The sequence below is a fragment of the Cyprinodon tularosa genome, unplaced genomic scaffold, assembly GCF_016077235.1.
Source record: "Cyprinodon tularosa strain WSP-4 unplaced genomic scaffold, ASM1607723v1 ctg181, whole genome shotgun sequence".
In the NCBI taxonomy this organism is placed as follows: domain Eukaryota; kingdom Metazoa; phylum Chordata; class Actinopteri; order Cyprinodontiformes; family Cyprinodontidae; genus Cyprinodon; species Cyprinodon tularosa.
Genome location: NW_024038614.1, coordinates 1,248,439 through 1,268,406, shown reverse-complemented (window position 1 = coordinate 1,268,406; position 19,968 = coordinate 1,248,439). Strand labels below are relative to the sequence as shown.

Below are 19,968 nucleotides of genomic sequence, written 5' to 3'. Positions count from 1 at the left end.
TAAGATAACAAAAACCTTTTCACCTGTCAATATGCTCTATCCAGCACTCATCAAGTGGAAAAGATTCAGTTTCACCTGTTTTAATTTAACAATAAGTCTTTTTAACTAACCTTTTGCTATCAAATTATTAATTGATTTATCGAAAAAAATAATCAACAGATTAATCAATTTGCAAAATAATCATTTGTTGCAGCCTTAGTCTGAAGTGTGGCATGCATTTATAATCGCTCTATAGAGTCATTTGGAGCTGCAACTCTTCAAAGGATATGCCTCTGTCAGTTATCTACCTCTATACATAACAGCTTAAACTCAGTCAGATTGATCAAAGAGTGCATGTGAGCAGCAAGTAACCAGAACTTGCAAATTCTCAAATGTTTCTGGGTAGTGGTTAGCCTGATAAACCAGACTAAATCTGAGATTAAATGTGTAATTAAGTCTGGCCCCGATGAATAAGACATCGGAAGATTGTTGATGAGAACAACCAGTTGTCTTTCAAACTTTGTCTGTGCCTATTGGCTCTGACCAATGAGAGCAACTGACTGTCGTAGTAACTACGACAGAAAGCTGTTGGGGGAGTGTAAACAAACAGCTTGTCGGTAAAATGGCGAATACGTCCTTCTTAATGAATGAATAAGTGTAGAACTATTTCCTGCTCACCTTTCAAAAAAAACCTAAAGTCTAATCCTTCCAAAACTGATTCCAAAGCTGAGTCAAACGAGAACTGTTCAATAGTTGTTGCCATCTTCCTTGTTGTGCTTTCTCCAGCGTCGCACAGCTTTGTCATCACGCCCGTTTTGCATCCAAAGATTCAAAACACATCTTTGCGTTGTAATCGTCCACAGGCCCTAGAACTGTGATCAGTTCTAGGGCCTGGGGCATTGATTGAGGTTAGACCACTCGCAGGCTAAAATGATTTTGGCCTCTGGCAGGCGGGGCTAGTTTACTAGGCTAGGTAGTGGTTGCTTTATTGGAGCTCTGGCTGTATGTTTAGTCATTATATTTTGCTGGAAGGATAACCTCCAGCCAAGTCTCAGATCTTTTGAAGCCTCTAACTTTTTGAATTGAACACCCACTGTTATCCCATCAGCTCTGAGCTGCTCCCCTGTTCCTGCTGGAGAGAATCATTCAAACAGCATGATGCTGCCACTACCATGTTTCTCTTTTGGGGCTGTTTATTGTGGTGTAGTGTTGATTTCCCCACTCGCATATTGTTTTGTGTAGGACAAGAGCATCTTCTTTGACAGGTCTTTGCTTTGGTTTTTTAACATTTTCTATCAGGACCTATTACGGGTTTCTTTCTTCTTGTCACTCCGTAAAGGGGAAATTTACAGGTTTCTTTCTGTTATCTGATTAATGCTTCTTAGTTAACTCAATGATTTAGTGCATCGCTTATATCTGTAGTGCCATTGTCCTTTTACCATTTTCATTTGATGGATTGAACAGAGCTCTGTGCAATGTTGAAAGCTTGGAAAAAATGTGATTTTACTTTCTCCATGGCCTCTCTTCTTTGTTCCTTGGTCTTTATGATGTTAACTAATGTTTTCTAAGAAATCTCTGAGGGGTTCTACCTATATTGAGGTTATAAATGGGCATGTTAATGATTTAGTAAATAGCTTTGAAAAAGTTAAATCAGTATTACCACTTTTGTGAGACAATTGATGCGATAACAGTCTGTTCGCCAGCAGAGTTTAAGCAATTACTCAAATAGTTGACAGTGAAAGGAATGCTTGGAGGATTAGCTGGTTGATGAAGCTGATAATAGAGCAAACACAGACTTTGTGAAATTATTTGCATTAGAGGCAGAAATGGACACACCTACAGTAACTATTTGAACCAGGATGGTCAGCAGGAGGTTCAGACCTCAGGACGTTAGTGCTGGTTTCCTGTCATTGTTGTTGCTGGAGAATTCTCCCACTTCCTTCAGCTTGATCCCTTACTGACCCATCTTTCAAGGACAAACAATCTTTCATCTAAAAAAAAAAAAAAAAAACATGCATCCTATGAGAAATTGGGTTTTATGTTTTGTTATTGGTTTTATTGCCAATCCAATTATTGATTGTCAGTTGTGGTTGAAGGTAAACAGAGGTCCTGCTGATGGCTCGACTCCTCTGTTCGTATGGTTACTATCGAAGCTACTGTGACAGAGCAAGGCTTTTATTCTCTGTTTGAGTAATGGAGTGCTGTCTGACAGGATCAGATGTACTGCGTGATTCATTCTGACCACATGCGGACTCTCACTTGGACATGCTTTGCGTTTATATTTGTTCTGTGTGGGTGTTTCACAGTGCTGTGCATGCACATATTGGTGTGGCCATGTTTGCAAGTGCAGCTGCCTTTAGGAGTGTTTTACACGGTCGATAAAGCTTGCACTGTGTCAAAGTATTGTGTATTTCTGATTGGAAAATGTTAAACTAATAAGAGACTAGGGGTATAGCCTGATATGTTGTTATAACATCAGAAAATGAATCACTTTATCTACTTATTTTTACCATCTGGATAAAGACTTTCACCAGGTGCTCATTGGCAGCACTAGTATAATAGTGCAAGTAGAGTCAGATCAGAACTCTGAGAAAAGATCTACTCTCAGTTTTTAATGATTAACAGAAAAGATATTATACTTTTGCTTACTTTGTTTGGAAACAGGTAGATTTTTTTCAACTGGGGCTACAACTAATTATTATTTTGCTAATCGATTATCTTTCATTATTTTTTGGATTAATCGGTTAATAATCCGATATCAAAAGATTCCTAAAGAAGATTTTTTTTTACTGAATTAAACCAGATGAAAATAAAACTTTTCCACTTGAGGAGCTCTGGATAGAGCATATTGATGGATGAAAAGTTTATCTTAAATACAAAATATTTATGTTTTCTTTTTTTTTTTTTTACAATTTTGGTATAATCACTGCTCTAAATGGGTTTCTCTGTCAGTTAGAGGCATTTTTTAGTGTCTCTATACTCCAGTTTTTGATTAATCGATTACTAAATCGGCTGATCATAATTTCAATAGTCGATTATTAAAATTAATCTGATTCATTGTTTCAGCCCTAATTTAAATAATCAAGAAAAACTGTCTAAAATTTTCTAACTACAGTTTTATCTCCTCACATGCCTCCACTAGAAACCAGTATAAATCCTCTCTACATGCACATTTTTGATGATCCCTCTGCTGCGTAGAAATGCTCTGGTCAGCATTTTGTGACTCATTTTTAATCTTCCATATTTTTTAAGCATTTTACTGACAAAAATATATTCTATTTTATTTTGATTTCCCTTTTTTTTCAAACATATGATAAAAAAAGATGTTTCTTTAAATCTTCCTGCTGTGGGTGATCTTTAATTATTATAACACATAAAGTCAAACACTTCCAGAACTCTGCCTACATTTTAAATGTATTAACTTAACCACAGGTTAAAAGCCCAAAAGGAATAAAATAGATCGCCTTTGCTTTTCAGCTTTCCTGTAATCTTCTGAAGTCTTGCTCTCTCTCATTTTCTTGCAGCCCGGTTAAAACTATTTCTTTTCAACACCAAACTTGTTGTTGCAGCAAAGGATAAGTGAAAGTGTAAAAATTCTACCTGCTTCTTTTGTATTGCTGCTTTGACTTAAAACGCTGACGTGTTCTTTATGGAAAGTAATCATAGCTTAACCTTAAGTATTATAAAATAGGATTATCCACCAGCAATGTTTTCTTGGGAAAATTGAGAAGAAACTGTAATTTATTACTAGATGCTTGCTGAAAGAATAAACATCTCGCAGTAGAGGGTTTTAAGGTATTTGCTTTTTTTTTAATATTTTGAATATTTACATCATGTTCTGATTATTTAAGGAAAAAAGAGGAGGGAGAGAGAAGGGTTGGGCAGCAGAAATCCTCAGCTGGCCTTCAACGTGTAACTCTGTCATTTTAACCCTTAACCAACAAAGACATATATCTATATATATTTTTCCCAGCTTTTATTGTCATTACACTGTCACAAGTACAGAGCAACGAAATTAACTCTCTGCATTTAACCCATCTCATTGGGCAGCAGTGGGCTGCGATTGTGTGGCGCCCCGGGAGCAGCGTGGGGTTAGTGTGGGGTTAAGGCCTGTAGGGATCAAACCGGGTTTTTGCAACCTTCTCAGAGCACAAGCGCACTGCTCTAACCCACTGGCCAACACTCCCCCTGATGGTGTCAGCTCACGATCCCCTGTTATGTCGCTTAAATGTCAAACAACACAGAACAAAACTCTCATCAGTGAAATGTTTGGATAGTTGCACAACATTACATCATTTACATAATCAGGGTAATAACAAATAATTCACCCGTAGAGTGCTTCATGATATGCCGTCATTTAGTCTCTCAGCACTCTGTCCTGTTGAAACCTTTGTCACATCAACCAAAACAACAGAGTCACTGTCTGCAGGTCCGGAGTGGAACCTGAACCCTCTTTGTGTGGGTGTGTGGAGTCGGTGGTGACTGGGTCTCATGGGACACTGGACAGAGACTCCACAATGGCACATTCCTAGTCCCCACTTCATTATGCTAAAGGTTCACCGCCCATGTTTGACAGTGAGCTGAAGGGTCACCCCACCCTGTAGGGGGGTGAGGGGGGAAATGACTTTACTCCCCTTTTATAGGCTCAGCTCCTTTCTATTTAAATCCAGAAACAATTATTACAAAGGAGAAATAGCAAAAAGGTTCTGAAATATCATGTATGTTCAACCAAAAGTTCATATATGGAGCAGAATGACCAAAGTAGTGCTCTTCAATACTAAACTAATTTTTTTCAACCTAAATGTTAGTAAAATGTGCAAGGTTTATTTGATGCATCAACACATTCGTGTTTCTGCTATTCGGGCAGTGGTTTTTATTTTATTTTATTTTATGAACCTTAAGAGAAGTTTGATGTTTTAGAAAAGAGACTAAAGAACCCAACATTTCTCCCACGGTCATATTTAGCTAAACAATGACCTAATCTGACCAACAAACCTCTTTCACAATTGAAAACAAGTTCCAAAAAAGTAAAAAAAAAACAATCAACTGGACTTTGTTTTCAAGTTTGAAGACGTTTCGCTATCCATCCAGGAAGCTTTTTCAATTCAAAATGTCAGAAATAGTGAAACGTCTTCAAACTTAGAAACAAAGTCCAGTGGATTGTTTTTTTTTTAATGACTATGACCTAATGACTGAGAATCTTCACCATCAAATTAAAAAACAAGAACTATGACGTGTTGTGGTAACATTTAAAAGATTATAAAAGATAACAACCATCAAGAAAAGCCTTCATGCATTTGGGTAAAGTTGCATTACTGTACAGAGCAATACTGTAGTTTAAAGTAACACTAACCTTAAAATAAAATTGTCTTTCACAATGAATTCCTAATTTAGTTTTCAGGATTAGCCAAAAGAGTCTGAGATTGTGATATTTTAAAAATATTATTTAAAATACATCCATTAATTATTTGGTAAAAAGTTGTAATACCCTGAAGAGAACACAACTTTTATGGGGTTTACTACCATACATTTAACATTTATGGTGATTTAACGCCCCAAACTATGCTTTCAAATCTATCTGGGGTTTTATTTTTGTCCTTTAAGTCACAGAAATGTGACTCATTGTCCCTTTGCAAAATATAACAACAATGACATCATTCTGAAGATTTCCTGGGATGAGAGTTCCAAGTAAAACAAGACGGGATGAAAAAAGGCTATTTACCGTTTCCAGGCCATGCACCCCTGTGTTGGTCTGATAAAAGTCAGCCTGAAATGTCCCTTCATAACAAGCTTTATAGCGTTTTAAAGTAAAGTAGTGTTAGAATCCAGTCAAATGAGCCATGAGTGGCTTCGCTTCAAGGGTCTGTGGTTTTCAAACAAAGCCAGATTGCTAAACCACTCCTTCAGTATATTTTTTATCAGTTTTCATGTGATAGACCAAAACAATAGTGTAAAAATAAGATGTAGAAGGAAAGGATTACATTCTTTTTTTCATTTTGCACCTCCAGCTTTTCATGTCCAGGGACACAAGTCTTGCCACACATTTTAGCTGTATTTTTGTCCTCCATGACTTGACCTTTCTCAACATAATTATCATTTGATCTATGTAAATACATTGGTGCACTGGACGATGTACCTCTGCCCCAATATTAAATCTTTTATGGCCTCCAACACATTTTCTTCCAGAACTGAAGAGTATTTAATTCCATTCATCTTCCAATCTGTGGCTTTTAATCTGCCACAGAAGGTGCGCTGATGGTGAGCAGGGATTCTGGTTTGGAAACCCCAGCATCTTATCTTTGCTTCACGCATGATGTGATACTGTTGGTTTTGTGAGGCCAGAACCTCCTGCCAGTTGACCAGGAAGAGAGCCAGCTCCTCTATGTGAGAGGTCATGATTCACAAACAGAAAAACCTGGACTGTCACAACTCGGTCACTCCGGTCAGCAATCCATTGTCGTTTAGCAGTGCCTACACCCAAAAAAAACAATCCAGACTGTTTTCATGTGCTTCCTTTTTTGTTTTATAATCAAATGCTGCTTTAAACTTCTCCAGGATTTTATCCCTTGCCCCTCGACTGTGCTGCTTGGTCTTAGTGATGATATTTGTCTCCTGAGAGGAGGTTTTTGCATTGGATTCTACTTTTTGGGTATCAGATTAAAAGAAGGCTGAATATAAATTCAGTTATTCATCATTCATTCTTTCAGTATAAATCCCAGTGAATTACAGTGAAGTTTGTCCTTTCTGATTGTAAGGCACTGGATCTCCAGGACTTAGGTGTCATGCATTTGGTCTTATCAGTATTGGCACTGCTGATGCATTTCTGTTTGCATCTTCCTTTAGTAAAAGAAACTTACTAGAGTTATTAGAGAAACACTAGTAGTGGGAACTATTGCTCACTAGGAGAACGTATTCCCTGCATCTTTTTAAGTGGGCTTTGTTCCTCTGTGTCCGAGCCTCTAACTTGATCCAGTGGTCCAGCTTAAATGGAACACCCCAAAGGTACCAATCCAAACACCCCAAGAGCAAAAAAAAAACTAACTTTACGTCAGAATGGCCAAAATTTACTGGAAATATTTATTGGATCTGACCTTGAGGGAGTTAATCTTTTTCAGAAAATTACAATCACAAGAACCACAAGGCACATGATGTCCCATGTCACAGAATAACCACGGTGCTTCCATGCATGTCACTTTCACTGGTTACTGTTTATGGTGATCAAAGCGGCCAAAATCATGAGAAAGCTGTCTTACTTCATCTGTTAGTGAGCATCGCTGTGGTTTTACTGGAAAATATGGAATGCCACTTTGAATTAAATTCTGTGTGTCTTCATTTTTTTTTTTTCCTCAAAGCGATGCGCTTCGTCTTTTCTGCCTGTAGTTATTTGTCAAATTGGCCGAGCATGAGGGAAAATATGAATTAAGCGGCTGACTGAGTGGCAGGGCTGCAGCAGCTCAAATCTCACTCTCTGGTTTACAGCTCCAGCTCTCCTCTATTGAACATTAAAAAGGCAACAAGCTAGATAATGCAAAATGACTGCTGGCTCAGGCAGAGGGTGGTAAACATGATAGCTATTTGTTATGACAGTTGTGACTCCCTAAAGATTCATATCAGTCAAGCCTACCAATAACCTCAGAAATAAAGATACCATTTACCCATTGATTTGATATATTTTAGTCTGAGTATCAGCATTATTTTGGCACATACTGTAGGCATATTTTAAAGATAAGCATTACATGTCAAATGATTAACCGTATAAACGGCTCCTTTAAATTGACTTGTTTTTTCTGCATTAATTCACCAGTTTTATTTATGACACAACAAATCAAAAATGATACTTAAACTGAGGGCATCATACATCCTGCTTTTAATGAAAGATGTAGTTTATTTTAATGACCTCAGGATATTTAAACTTATTTGCCCTTCTGTTACTTTGGAGTGATTTTTTATTAAGGAATACATGTAGCTTAATAAATCAGTGGTGCCACAATTATTATACCCATAGAAAGTCTTAAAAATTGAAGTAATTTTTAATCATATATACATTTTTACTTGACCTCTGTGAATGGATCAGTGTGTTCATTATCCTTTAATTTCTAATTTTTGACTCCCTATTTGTCTGCAGCCTACATTTTATTTGACAGGGAGACCCATTTATCTAATTAATTTTTCAAAATCAGTAAAGTCAGATCAGATTTATAGGCCAGACTTGAGGAAATCGTAGAACCATCTGTTTTTTCTTTGGTTAATTTCGGCAGTTCATAAAAATGTTAATTGATGGCATCCAATAATCACCACTTTCAAATAAGAAGGCTACAATTTATACTATATATCATTTTGTGTGAAAAGAGGAAGCTACTTTAGGCTTAACAATTTTAAAGGAGGCCATTTTGGATTCTGAGGTTGGAGTTGGGGAAATTCCCCTAATTTTCGAGATCCACTTCCTTGTAGGGTTTCCCCATAAAGCATTATGATCCTTTCACTATCAATATGTGATGATTTGGGCTTAAAGGAGAGATAAATGTGACTTAATGAAACAACATTGAATTATTTTTAATAGCTTTATATTAAATATTAACATAATAACATTTATGTAAATCAAAGCTAATATTGTAAATTGCTATCCCTTTGTATGATTGTTTTAATATCCCCGTTTTAAAGCTACTATCTTTGTCAACTCTTCAGTTGTCACTGCTAAAAACGTCTTCTGCAGGGCATGAACTTATTTCTGCCTAAAGAGAAGCAGTGAATCCCCATTTAGTGGCTCATCAGTCACCTTGTATAGGTTTAAACCACAGAGCCACAATATTTGGCCCCAGTATGCCCGTAGATCTGTGATAACATTGGGAAAGAGCTTGGAATAGGTTTGTTTGTGTTTGTGGGAATGGAAAAAATAGGATATACAATAATATTTTTGTGTAGAGCCCAAAGAAGCTAAAAAAAAACAAAACTGTAAAGTCTTATATTGTAAGATTTTGCAACCCTATTTTGAAAGAGCAGAAATACAATCCAATTCCCCAGATCAGTTTAAGGTGCTATTATCTAAACTGCATCCCAGAAATCAGAACATGAGCCCGAGCTCAGAATTTACTTATTTCATTATAATTTTTTGTGAGGAAGAATTAAAATAGAGAGTGATTGCTGAATGACAATAACCAATATTTATAAAAAAAAATGAGTCAATGCAAACAAATATATTCTACTGGATGCTTTACTGGATTCCCTAAAGATATTTGACTTTCAACTTTATCTTTTATTAGAAAATAGAAATTGAACTTTATTGATCACAATAGAGAAATTAACTCCCTGCATTTAACCCATCCCCTTGGGGAGTAGTGGGCTGCCACTGTGCAGCGCCCAGGGAGCAGTGCAGGGGTTTTGAACTCACAACCTCAGGAATCCAAGCTCTATCCCCTAACCACTAGTTTGCCACTCCCCATTATTAGTTGTTAGTCAGTTATTTAGCTGTCCATTGGTCTTAGTTCAGCTGTTTACTGGAAGTATTTCTGTTTCATATGAATGAAGTTTTGTAATAGATTTTCATCCCCTTTCCTGTGCTGTGAGTCGTCAGGCTAAAACAAAACTAATGCTCATATCTGATGCTCTCCATATTCATGATGGAGCTTAGTTTTTCATTCCTATCTTATCTTCCACCCTGAAGAACTAATAGATAAATGTCAGGCATGTGTCTCGAGTTCCACCAGTCACTTTATTTGAGGAATTTTCTATTCAACCCTTTTTATTTCATAAACCTTTGACCTGAAAACACTGATTTTGACTCTTCTGTGTTCCAACATTTATTTAAGACCGATAGTAAAGATATATAAATATAAACTAAATAAATATTGATAATACGTTTTTGGTTTTGAGGCTGTTTTTAGCATGCCTAGAATAACTTCAATTCCTTAAACAGCAATCCCTGTGTAGATTCTTAACAATGCAGATTTTTCCCTTAGCCCTGAGCTTTGCAAAGGCTACCAAACCTGTCCTAACCATGCATGTTACATTAGAGTATGGGCTAAACACAATAAAAGGACTCTAAGCCTCTTGCTAACGCCCAAAAGTCTCAGTTTTATGTGAGAAAAGTTGCCTCAGGCTGTCATTTAGTTTCTAAGTGACATCACTATTCGCATAAATAGTTCATCATTTTGTCAGGATGCTATCAGAGAGATGGAGAATCTGGTGTGAGAAATAGATTATAAGAATAGTAGAATATGATTTTATGATGATTATTCTTATTCTTCTTAATGTAAAAGTTATAACTTTTCTCTTTTATTTGGGTTCAAAGCAAAACAAAAAAGACCATAAAGAAATTCTCCTGTGGATTTATTTGTTGGATGTCATTTATTTTAAGCTTTTACCTCCTGTCAAGGAGGTTATATTTTTAGGAGAATGTGTGTGTGTTTGTCTCTCTGTCTTTTTACAGGATAGTTTGAATAATTTGGGATGGATTTTAATGACATTTTTACCAGAGGTGCACCTCATGCCAAGGAAAATTCATTTAAATTTGATCCGTCTTCTGGCCAACGAAGGGAGATGGTTTGAGAGAGGGGTTAAGAAAGCCATCCTTGTTAACCTGGAAAAAAACATCTCTCAACAGAGGAGGTGGTCTTACACATAACCTTTCACCCAACTACAAGCATTTTAGGAACAATACCCAGAAGATTGACGTCTCACCTGCCTCACACTTCAACAAGGCATGTGACAGAACCACCTTTTCTTTTTCCCCTAAATGTTCGTTACACCTACAGTATATTGATCTCAGTGCTCCCAATTAGCAGTTAGAACTGAAGAAGCCTCTTGGGTGAGAGGCGAAATGTCTTCTAGAAAACTTGCCTCAGTTGCCTAAACCAAATTTTCAAGCTTTTCTTGATCATGTGTGAGTTTTATCTATTGGTGTAAGTCACAATTTGGGGGGAAAATGTGTTGCTTGGCGGAGGTCTACGCCAGTGCTTTTCTAGGCATTGGGCTGCTTTTATTTCAACCTTATGATCTAGTTAAGAGCTAACCATTACAATAACCATGTCAGCGGTAGTTGACAGGGTGTCTATTTCAAACTGGCCCTTTACAGAATAGTTTTTGCATCTCTCCATGTGTAGAAACTATTATCTATTCAAAACCTCCCACTTTAACTGATTTTTTTGCAATTTTGTGGTAATTTTTCCCATTCCAAATCGTACACGGTTTTTTGATCATATTGAACCTATTATTAGACTTTGATATAGTTACGCCCAGAAAGGCAGATGTTTAATAGATCTTTAAAGCAGATAGATTAGTACTACTATGGCACTGAACTCTTGGCATTTGGTGGGCGCTCCAAATGATTTTAGGCACCCCTGTGACTGTGAAGACGATGCAACGCACCCTTGCAAGGACAACAGAGGATGGTCTGTGTCATGGGGGAGTGGAGGGCCGAGGAATCTTCACGCCGGTCGGCAATCTGTGGAATCTGCTGAGCAAACATAAGCCGAGATGGGAATCCAAGACGCTGGCAAATGTTATCGAACATCAACTGTTCAGTGCTTTAACATGACAAACACAAAATGTACAATAGTAGATACATTTCAGAGGAAATAAGCTAACTGAGTTTGATTCAACTGACTTATAACAGCAATCATTTGTGCAAGGACAGACAATCCGTGCACATCACACTGAGAAGAGCATATATTTACTGACTGCCAAGGCCCAAGTTTAGTTCAGTTCAGTAGAGTTTGTATAATCCTTGACATTTTACTTGTTTCAGCTTTCTTCCCAGACCCTAAATCGTGTGAAAGAAAACGACATGGGGAAGGAAAACAGACTGAATCCTCAACTTACGCTGTTTACTCAGAGTTTGTTTGGTTATGCAAAGCCTACAGACAGGCTGTGAAAATCCCTAATTTCCCTTTGTAACATGGCTCAGAATAATACAGCATATTCCCAGCCGTGTGAAGCCCTGCATATCGGAGGAAGCTTTGAAAATAATCCCTAACATCTCGTCTCACATATCAACATTTGCCGCATTTGTATGAAAGATCAAAGTCAAATGTTCAGATTTTTGGTAGCGTTCCTCCCAGAATTAAAACATGTTTTTTTTAAATGAACACACTTGCAGGGACTCCGACTTTCTCTTTAAAGAGGGGAAGTGAAGCACAGGAACTGTCGACACATCTTTCCTCAATATGCTTCCGCCTGTTGGATCAACTTCCTAACGTGAAAGAGAAATCAGCACAAAAACAAAAAGTATATGCAGTGAAACCCATACTGCTCTCACACTGGTGTGAGAATAGAGGGTTTGGCTGATTAGCACGTATGGCATCAGATGTCAGCAAACAGTGAATCAAAGGTCTTAATGTTTCACGAGAGAGATGGTTTTACTGGGTTAAACATAGCTTTAAAATGTTGCCGAGGCTTCTTGCAACATTTGGGGAACATCAATAACCGTAGAAAACGATCCACTGATGCAAAATGAAGCATTTAAAGCAGACTCCACCTTTTTGTTGGCTCTGTAATTTACATCTGCACTCTAAGGGTAAGGCAAGGCAAGTTACTATTCATATACAAGGTATCTAAAGTGCTTTGCATCAAAATAAAAGGCAAACAATAAAACGGAACGTTTTATGCTTGCGATAATGCAAATTTGGATTTAATCTTAATTTTCACACTTCAGTCACACATGAGGAAGTTCCTCAAAAAAGCATTTTGGCCCTTGAACATTAAGTGCCTTATAATCCAAAAGGAAAATATTTAAATCTAGCAAATTAGATTTAGACAACTTTTATTGTCAACGTGTATAAACAGAGTGTAAACAAAACGACATTCGTTCAGTACAGCTTTTAAGACATTAAATGAACATTTCCATTCCATAGGTGCAGCAGTAACCAAATGTAACAGTAGACTTAGACTTAAATTTTTAAACAATTATAGGCATAATTTACAGACATGCTTGAGTGTTTACTTGTTTTTTTTTATTTCACTCGCTTGCATATAATCGTTTGGGATGAATTTTTTTGTTCCACTTAGGCAGTATTCTGAAAACAGCCCTGATGTAAAAAAAAAAATGTTTTAGTTTCAAGGAAAAATACCACACATTTAAAGAATTCTTAAAAATTAAAACATTAAATCACAGTATATTTATTCACGGATTAGAGAAAAACATTTAGCATTCAGATTTAGATTTAGTTTCCTTTTCTAATTCATCTATCATCCTAAATTGTTATAAACAGATGGAAAAATCTTTTTTTAAAAAGGGAAGAAATATCTTAAGACTCAAGCCTTTTTTTTTTAGATTACTGGTATTTTAGCAATTAAAAGACTGTTCACACCGATAGATAGCAATGCTTATTAAACAGATCGACATTTATGAAGCCTTTATATAAAATGTTTTTATCTCTTTAAAATGCTGTCATTGTTTCAAGTATATCAAAAGGGAAAGCTACTAAACAGTGGATAGTGTCTCATGTAAGCAGTGACTAGCTCTGTGTTTAAACCTTTAAGCTTTCTATCTACGGTTCTTTTATCCTGGTTTCTTAAATTGTTGTTTGGTTTTAGATTAAATTATCCTTGAGATTTGTCTTAGACATAAAGGACAAACGTGAAACAAAGATGAAATCCTTTACAGTTAATTCCTGAGTTATCTTTGCGGTTATTTACTACTATTTGCTAAGTAGTTTTGAAAAGCTTTTTAATATTGATAAAGGAAATCAATATTTTAAAACTACATTTTCAGGCTATTTTTGTCTGATATCTGATATTTTCTGTGACGTAGAAACAAAACTGATCCTTCAACACTGCTAGGTTCCCTTTTATTGTACGTTTTTTATATTTAGGGAATCTGACCTTAAAGCGTCATGTTTCCATTTTCACTCGGCCGTTGGGTTCCCACAAAGGGTCACAGACATCCGTATTTATTAAACGCAACTCTGTTGTGGCCGGTTTTGTCTGTAACTAGATGATTTCTAAGAAATGAAGCCATTGCTTCCACCAGTTCCTCCAGTGGTATTTATTGTTTTCCCTCTTTGTGTTTGAACTGTTCCAGATCATTCTTACAGTTTCTCTGTCTTCCTCTAAACGTTTCAACTTCTCTGTAACCTTTTGAATTTCTCATTTTAGGTTCTTTGCAGAGCAAAGCAGAGCAGTTTGGATGTGGGAGGGGATGGTTACCTCAGAACTGCTGGTTTACATAACATATTGAAGAGATAATAGCTCGATGGTTTCTACATTACAGGACAAAATGTTGCGTCAAGCTGCCTCAGGTAGTGAAATGTGTGCAGTCGATGGTTTTAGGTGCTTTTAATGAGGCACTGATTTCTCATAAAAGCGTTGCATTTACTAAGGGAGGGTCGGAGAGCAGCTGCTTTTATGCCTGAGGGAGTGTAAGGTCAGGTGTGGTGGTGGAGATCACCTTGACTCTTAATACAATCTACAGTTCTTGTCTTTTGCTCATTACTTTGTCCTGTCCTCTTTGATGACGCAACCATAGTCCCACCCCTTCAAAAAGAAAAGCTAAAATTAAAACTGGTTTCATCCTAACAGAGGAAGGGAGGTTCTGGGATCAAGCTTTTTTTTTTTTTTCCTGGATGACAATACAGCTCTGACTCTTCCTGCCATCCCAGCGCAGGATTGGCCGAGACAAGGATGGGAGAGGCGACCAGTGGTCGACGCCCAGCTCCCATTGTCCTTCTCGGAGCCGCTCCGGAACCGGTCCCTTTTCCTTAGAGCCCCCTTCACAAATACTCCAGACACCTTCCCCACAGACCTCCAATCATAGACCCCCTTTCCTTCCTGGCGAGCAATCGGAATCACGTGGGCCTAAAACGGCTGCTAAAGTTTACCCCTGATTGTTGAAAATACAGAGCACAACACATCAGCATGCAGCAGCAGACAGCTGCATGTTCGCCCTCGGCTTTATATTCATGGTAAACGACTCACAGGAGCTGTCAGTCATCTTTGTGCCCCTCGTGCTCTCTGAACTGACACCCATGGTGGAGGTATTTCCTTTTTATCCATGGACTGACCTGGTGCTGCTCCCCTGCTGCTCAGATCACTAACGTGTGTTTTCTCCTACAGGAGGTGCACATCGAGCTGCGACCACGTCTGTGCGTGATTCAACGAGGGTCCAATGGATATGGCTTCAACCTGCACAGCGAGCGGGCGCGGCCGGGCCAGTACATCAGAGCGGTGGATGAAGACTCTCCAGCTGAGAGGGCCGGCCTGCAGCCTAAGGACAGGATAGTAGAGGTAGTTTTAAAAGGCTGGAGTCCTTTGAAGCTGCACAGGGCTTTTAACGGCCACAGATAATAAATGGAGACTTTATTAGACATCATTAAAACTAAGAAGATGTCTGGTAGGATACATCCAGATTCATTCTCATAGAAATGAACTTTAGAGTTGACTAGAAAACATTCCCCTAGGCGTATCCTGATTAGTCTTGCATATTTCCGCTCTCGTCAGCCTGAGGTTTCTTAGACAAAAATAGAGAAGAATTGTGTGCGTTGTGTAATCAGACCTCACCTACTGTGGTTTAAGATTGAAAGCCTTTTATATTCCCTATGGTCTGTGATCTGCCAGCTTCATGTGTGGAAATGATTGTATGTAGTTTTTTATCAGCCAGCATTAATTGTTCTCAACTGAAGCAAAGGTCATTTAATGAAATTTTATTTTGAAACTTCAACGAGGCTTTCCGATATTCAGTAGAGTCTTAAATGTACTAGAAGCAGAAGCAGAAAACTATCTGTAATGAAACATAATAAATGAAACTGAGACAGTGTTTAAATGACTGGTATCAACGGATAGGTTAGAAAATTACAGCGCCAATCATTTCTTAACTAGATGTGTAATACTGAGCAGTTTAAAGTGAAAAACCTCAAAACTGTTTTGTGTGCCAGTAACTGTGTTATCCTTTTTTGATTGTTTTTTTAAATAGTAGTTGAGGTCTTAGAAGGAAAAATGATGAAGCAATGATGGTCGGAAGGACTGGTGGCGCCAGTATACGGCAGCCTCGCTTCTGTCGGTGAGCCCCAGGGCAGCTGTGGCTGCATTGTAGTTTGCCACCATCAGTGTGTGAGTGTGTTTGAATAGGTGAATGACTGAATGTTATGTACCGTAATTTTCGGACTATAAACCCCACCTCAATATAAGCCGCAGAAGCTAAATTGCATGATTTGTGCATATACAAGCCGCAGCGGAGTATAAGCCGCAGGTTTTTTATGTTTAATTACCATATGGTTCGTGCACAGAGAGGATTGTTGGGAAAGAGGCAACTGTTTGGGGAAGCTCCTATTTATTAACATTTCAACACAATTTGCATATATGCATATGTTAACTGTTACAATTTAGTGCAATAGAAGCTCCCATTTATAAACCGGTACGTTTGTTTTCCATAATGAGGGTGTCACACAAACTGTCTTGCGCTCGCAATGTCCGTCTTTCTCGCTGTCGTTCTGTCTCGAACCACTCGCGGTAGAAGTCTGCTTACGGAGGACCTCTGCTTTCCCATTGGCAGCTGTTACAGTTGGAAAAAACTACAGAAAATCCACCCAAAAAACAGGAAAGGCTGTGAATATTATGCAACCGTAAAGCAGGAATGTAACAGCATTATGTTGTGGGGGTCTTTCTGCAGGGTAGCCCTGTAGGTATTCCTTTTTTCAGTAGTTAAGTTCATTTATATGTTAATATATGGTACAATGCAATTTTCAGAGCTTTTTAAATATGCTACTTACCATCAGAATGAAATGAAACTTACTACAAAATATAAGTGAGATTACCTGGAGCATAAATACCCTGTAAAGGCAGGATGGGTCTGTGAACACTGAGAGTCCTCAGTGCATGTTATGTTTAAAACTCAAGAAGCTTCTGGAAAACTCTACATAGAAACGGAATATCAGACTATTTGGAAGGGAGATTAAAAAAATTTACAATACTACAAAAGAAGCTATGTGGTTTGTCCCTCTTCCAGGGTTAAGTCAGAGGGATGGTCTGTTGCAAGAAAAAAAAGAAACAATACAGTAAAGATAATGAAAGGAAGAGCAGCCGGATTAAACGGTCTGTTTCAGAGTCTTGAGTTAGGTTTCCACTCCCTGAGAGGGCCCCAGACGGCCACGCCACCCACTGAGGACGGAGGGGCTTTGTGAGGAGCGGACGGCCATTGTTACTGCTCTTACTGGCCAAGCCGCTATTGTCCAGCTTCCTCCGCAGGATTGAGCTCAGTCGTGGAGGTCCACCCTGTGACCTAAAGGCTCAAGCACAAACACATGGTTGGAGACATTTCTCACATGCTTTCCCATGGAGATTTATACCGAAAAATAATCTGATCTCAAAGCTAAAACGTGATGATTGTGCAGTTCTTAAGGCGAATAAAAAAAAAGAGTAAATAAACGCAGGAATGTGTGCAGGACCCCTGTGTGTGGACACAGGATTTCCTGGCTTGATAATATTGAGAAAAGAAGTCCTGACAGTGATTAACTGTGTGGGAACAATCGCACTGGGAGGGAGAAAAAAAAAGAAGCAGGATTTATTTCTGACTTGTGTAGTCAAAGTAAAGAGATCTAAAGTGATCCTTTTTTATCTTCTTCAGGTGAATAGTGTGTCTGTGGAGGGGAAGACGCATTCAGAGGTTGTTGCCGCCATTAAAGCGGGAGGAGACGTGACCCGGCTGCTGGTGGTGGACCCAGACACCGACGCCTTCTTCAAAAGATGCAGGGTGACCCCCACCTCTGCGCACTTAAATGGTGAGAAGGCCGCTCACCATCCGCTGCAGCAGTGGCTGATTGAATGAGTGTAATTAGCACGTAATGTTTCTGTCCACCAGCTGAATTTATCGCCACTTTAATGCCTCCAATATTGTTCCTCGGCTGTCCTCTCTTATATTTTTTGTTTTCCTTTTCTCCACTCTCTCCTTCTTCTGTCCAGGATCACAGACAATAAGCCACTTACTGCCCCTCTAATGTCATCCCCCTGCAGGGAAAGTTAATCTTTTCAATATAAATACATCAGATCAGGCGGATCAGACTTTTTTTTTCCCGACTTACCTGGTTGCTTATGTTTTTTCGGGAATGAGACTTTTTTTTCCACTTGAGCACAACAGAGCAAAGTCATTCCAGAAATACTTTATTTAAAAACTATATGATTAATCTGACAGTGTATCCTCAGTCTGCAGGTGAATGCTGCAGAGTACTTCTCTTAAATAAAATATACATTCTTCTGTGAGTCCTTGCATGCAAGACAAAATACATTTTGTTTCTATTTTATCATAAGAAAATCAGGCCCTATTCCAAAATGCGTTTTACCCAACAAAACCACTAGAGGGGGCTCTTGGTAAAATATTTTCTAATGTGAAGGCTTTCCTACACCACACAGAGAGCTACACAGTCAACATGTCTGTATCTCAGAGTTTAATAAAGAGACTGAGAACCACTTTGTCCCAAACATCACTGGCATCAACAGGCCTCCACCTTATTGCAGTGAAAGAATTAGCAACCAGAGAGGTTTAAATAGCAAAATGACATTTATCTAAAGTAGAAGGACCCTATAAAAATAAATCTCTCTTTCTCTCTATATATAAGGCCTATACGTTTGCTTGGTCAAGTTGTCCCTTAGTGAATGGTAAGCATGGTTCAAGTGAAACTGTGCTTTAATGCATAGTTTGATCATTTTGTGCTTTAGCTAAGCTTCGAGAAGCTCATTAGGGTTTGTGCATAAGATACATCCAAACTCCGTCCTTAAGGGGCGGTGTTCTGCATGTTTTACATTGAACACCTCTGAATCAGGCGAATAGTTTTCTTATCCGGCATCTACAGAGCGAGGTGACATTCATTCATTGCTTCATTCTTTCCTTCATTCATTCATTCACAAGCTTTAGATGCATGCATTTAACAATAAACGACCATAAAAACACCACACAAGTAGGATATGAAGCAGGGGTAGGCAAAGTCTTTACCAAAGAGCCACTGTGCTGCAGCTTTTGCATGCATCCCTGTTCCAACACACCTGAAAAATAAAGCTAATTTACCTCCTTGGCATGTCGGTAAGTTTAGCAGAGGCCTGGCCATTAACCATTTATTTATTTCAGGTGTGTTGGATCACAGATGCATGCAAAAGCTGCAGGGCAGTGGCTCTCGAGGAACAACGTTGCCTATCCCTGCTTTATATACAACAGTTGTAGTGTTTTATGGTTATTTATTGGTATATTGTTAAATTATGGCTGTCTCAGAATGAGTTTTGTATAAAAAAAAATTTTAAGTGCAGCAGGTAGTGTCTGTCTTTTAAGCTCAGATATACTATACAGTGTTTTTGATTCACAATAAACCTTTCTGTTTGGCATTGATCCCTATTATGGTACATCTAGGTTTAATTTAGAGTTTCAGAAAACTCTAAATCTTATAACAGACTCTGCATCAAACTGAAAACACCAAACAAAAACTCTGCACAATTGCAGCATATATATTTAATGCTCTGAACTTCCATGTCAATGCGTTTTCTTTGCACCATGTTTTCTCTCCCAAACTGTTAACATTTGATCACTGCTGCACTTTAAGAAATGGTAGTGTCATGAAAAGCTGTACAAAATGAAATTTCGTTTTGTATTTGTATTGTGTATACAAACCAACAATAAAAGTTGTTTAAGTCTAAATTTTATGCATTTTAAACAATACTTAAAGAGGTTTAATGTTTGTTTTATGTGCTGGATTAGATATTTTAATCCTCTAACATCATCTTGTTGGACTCTGTCTATTCTGTAAAATGCTGAATGGTTAAAAACGTGTCATAATGAGTACAAAAAGCACTTGAAATAACCAACCTCCCTTTGTTTGATACTTATTCGTTCATATCATGAATCTCTGTTCGTTTTTATTCAATGTTATCACAGTGTGAAACCCTTTTATTAACCTGAGGCTACTTTCTATATTCCTGTGGTAAGAAATACAGTTTGCCCAGTCCAGAGTTAGAAATAATAATCTTCCTTTCAGGGGAAGGATTCCAGCGAGGTGTTTCCCAGGTAACTGCCAGCTC

The 19,968-nt window shown here is 38.1% G+C and overlaps 1 protein-coding gene across 1 annotated transcript in view; it reads left to right on the top strand.

Moving 5' to 3' along the window:
* LOC119781688 (Na(+)/H(+) exchange regulatory cofactor NHE-RF1-like) overlaps nucleotides 1-19,968 on the top strand; it is a 32,448-nt gene that overhangs the window by 7,587 nt on the left and 4,893 nt on the right. Inside the window, exons 2-3 of the mRNA XM_038282238.1 lie at nucleotides 15,028-15,198; nucleotides 17,534-17,687. Coding sequence (XP_038138166.1) covers nucleotides 15,028-15,198; nucleotides 17,534-17,687 — 325 coding nt within the window. The remainder of the gene's footprint in view (nucleotides 1-15,027; nucleotides 15,199-17,533; nucleotides 17,688-19,968) is intronic.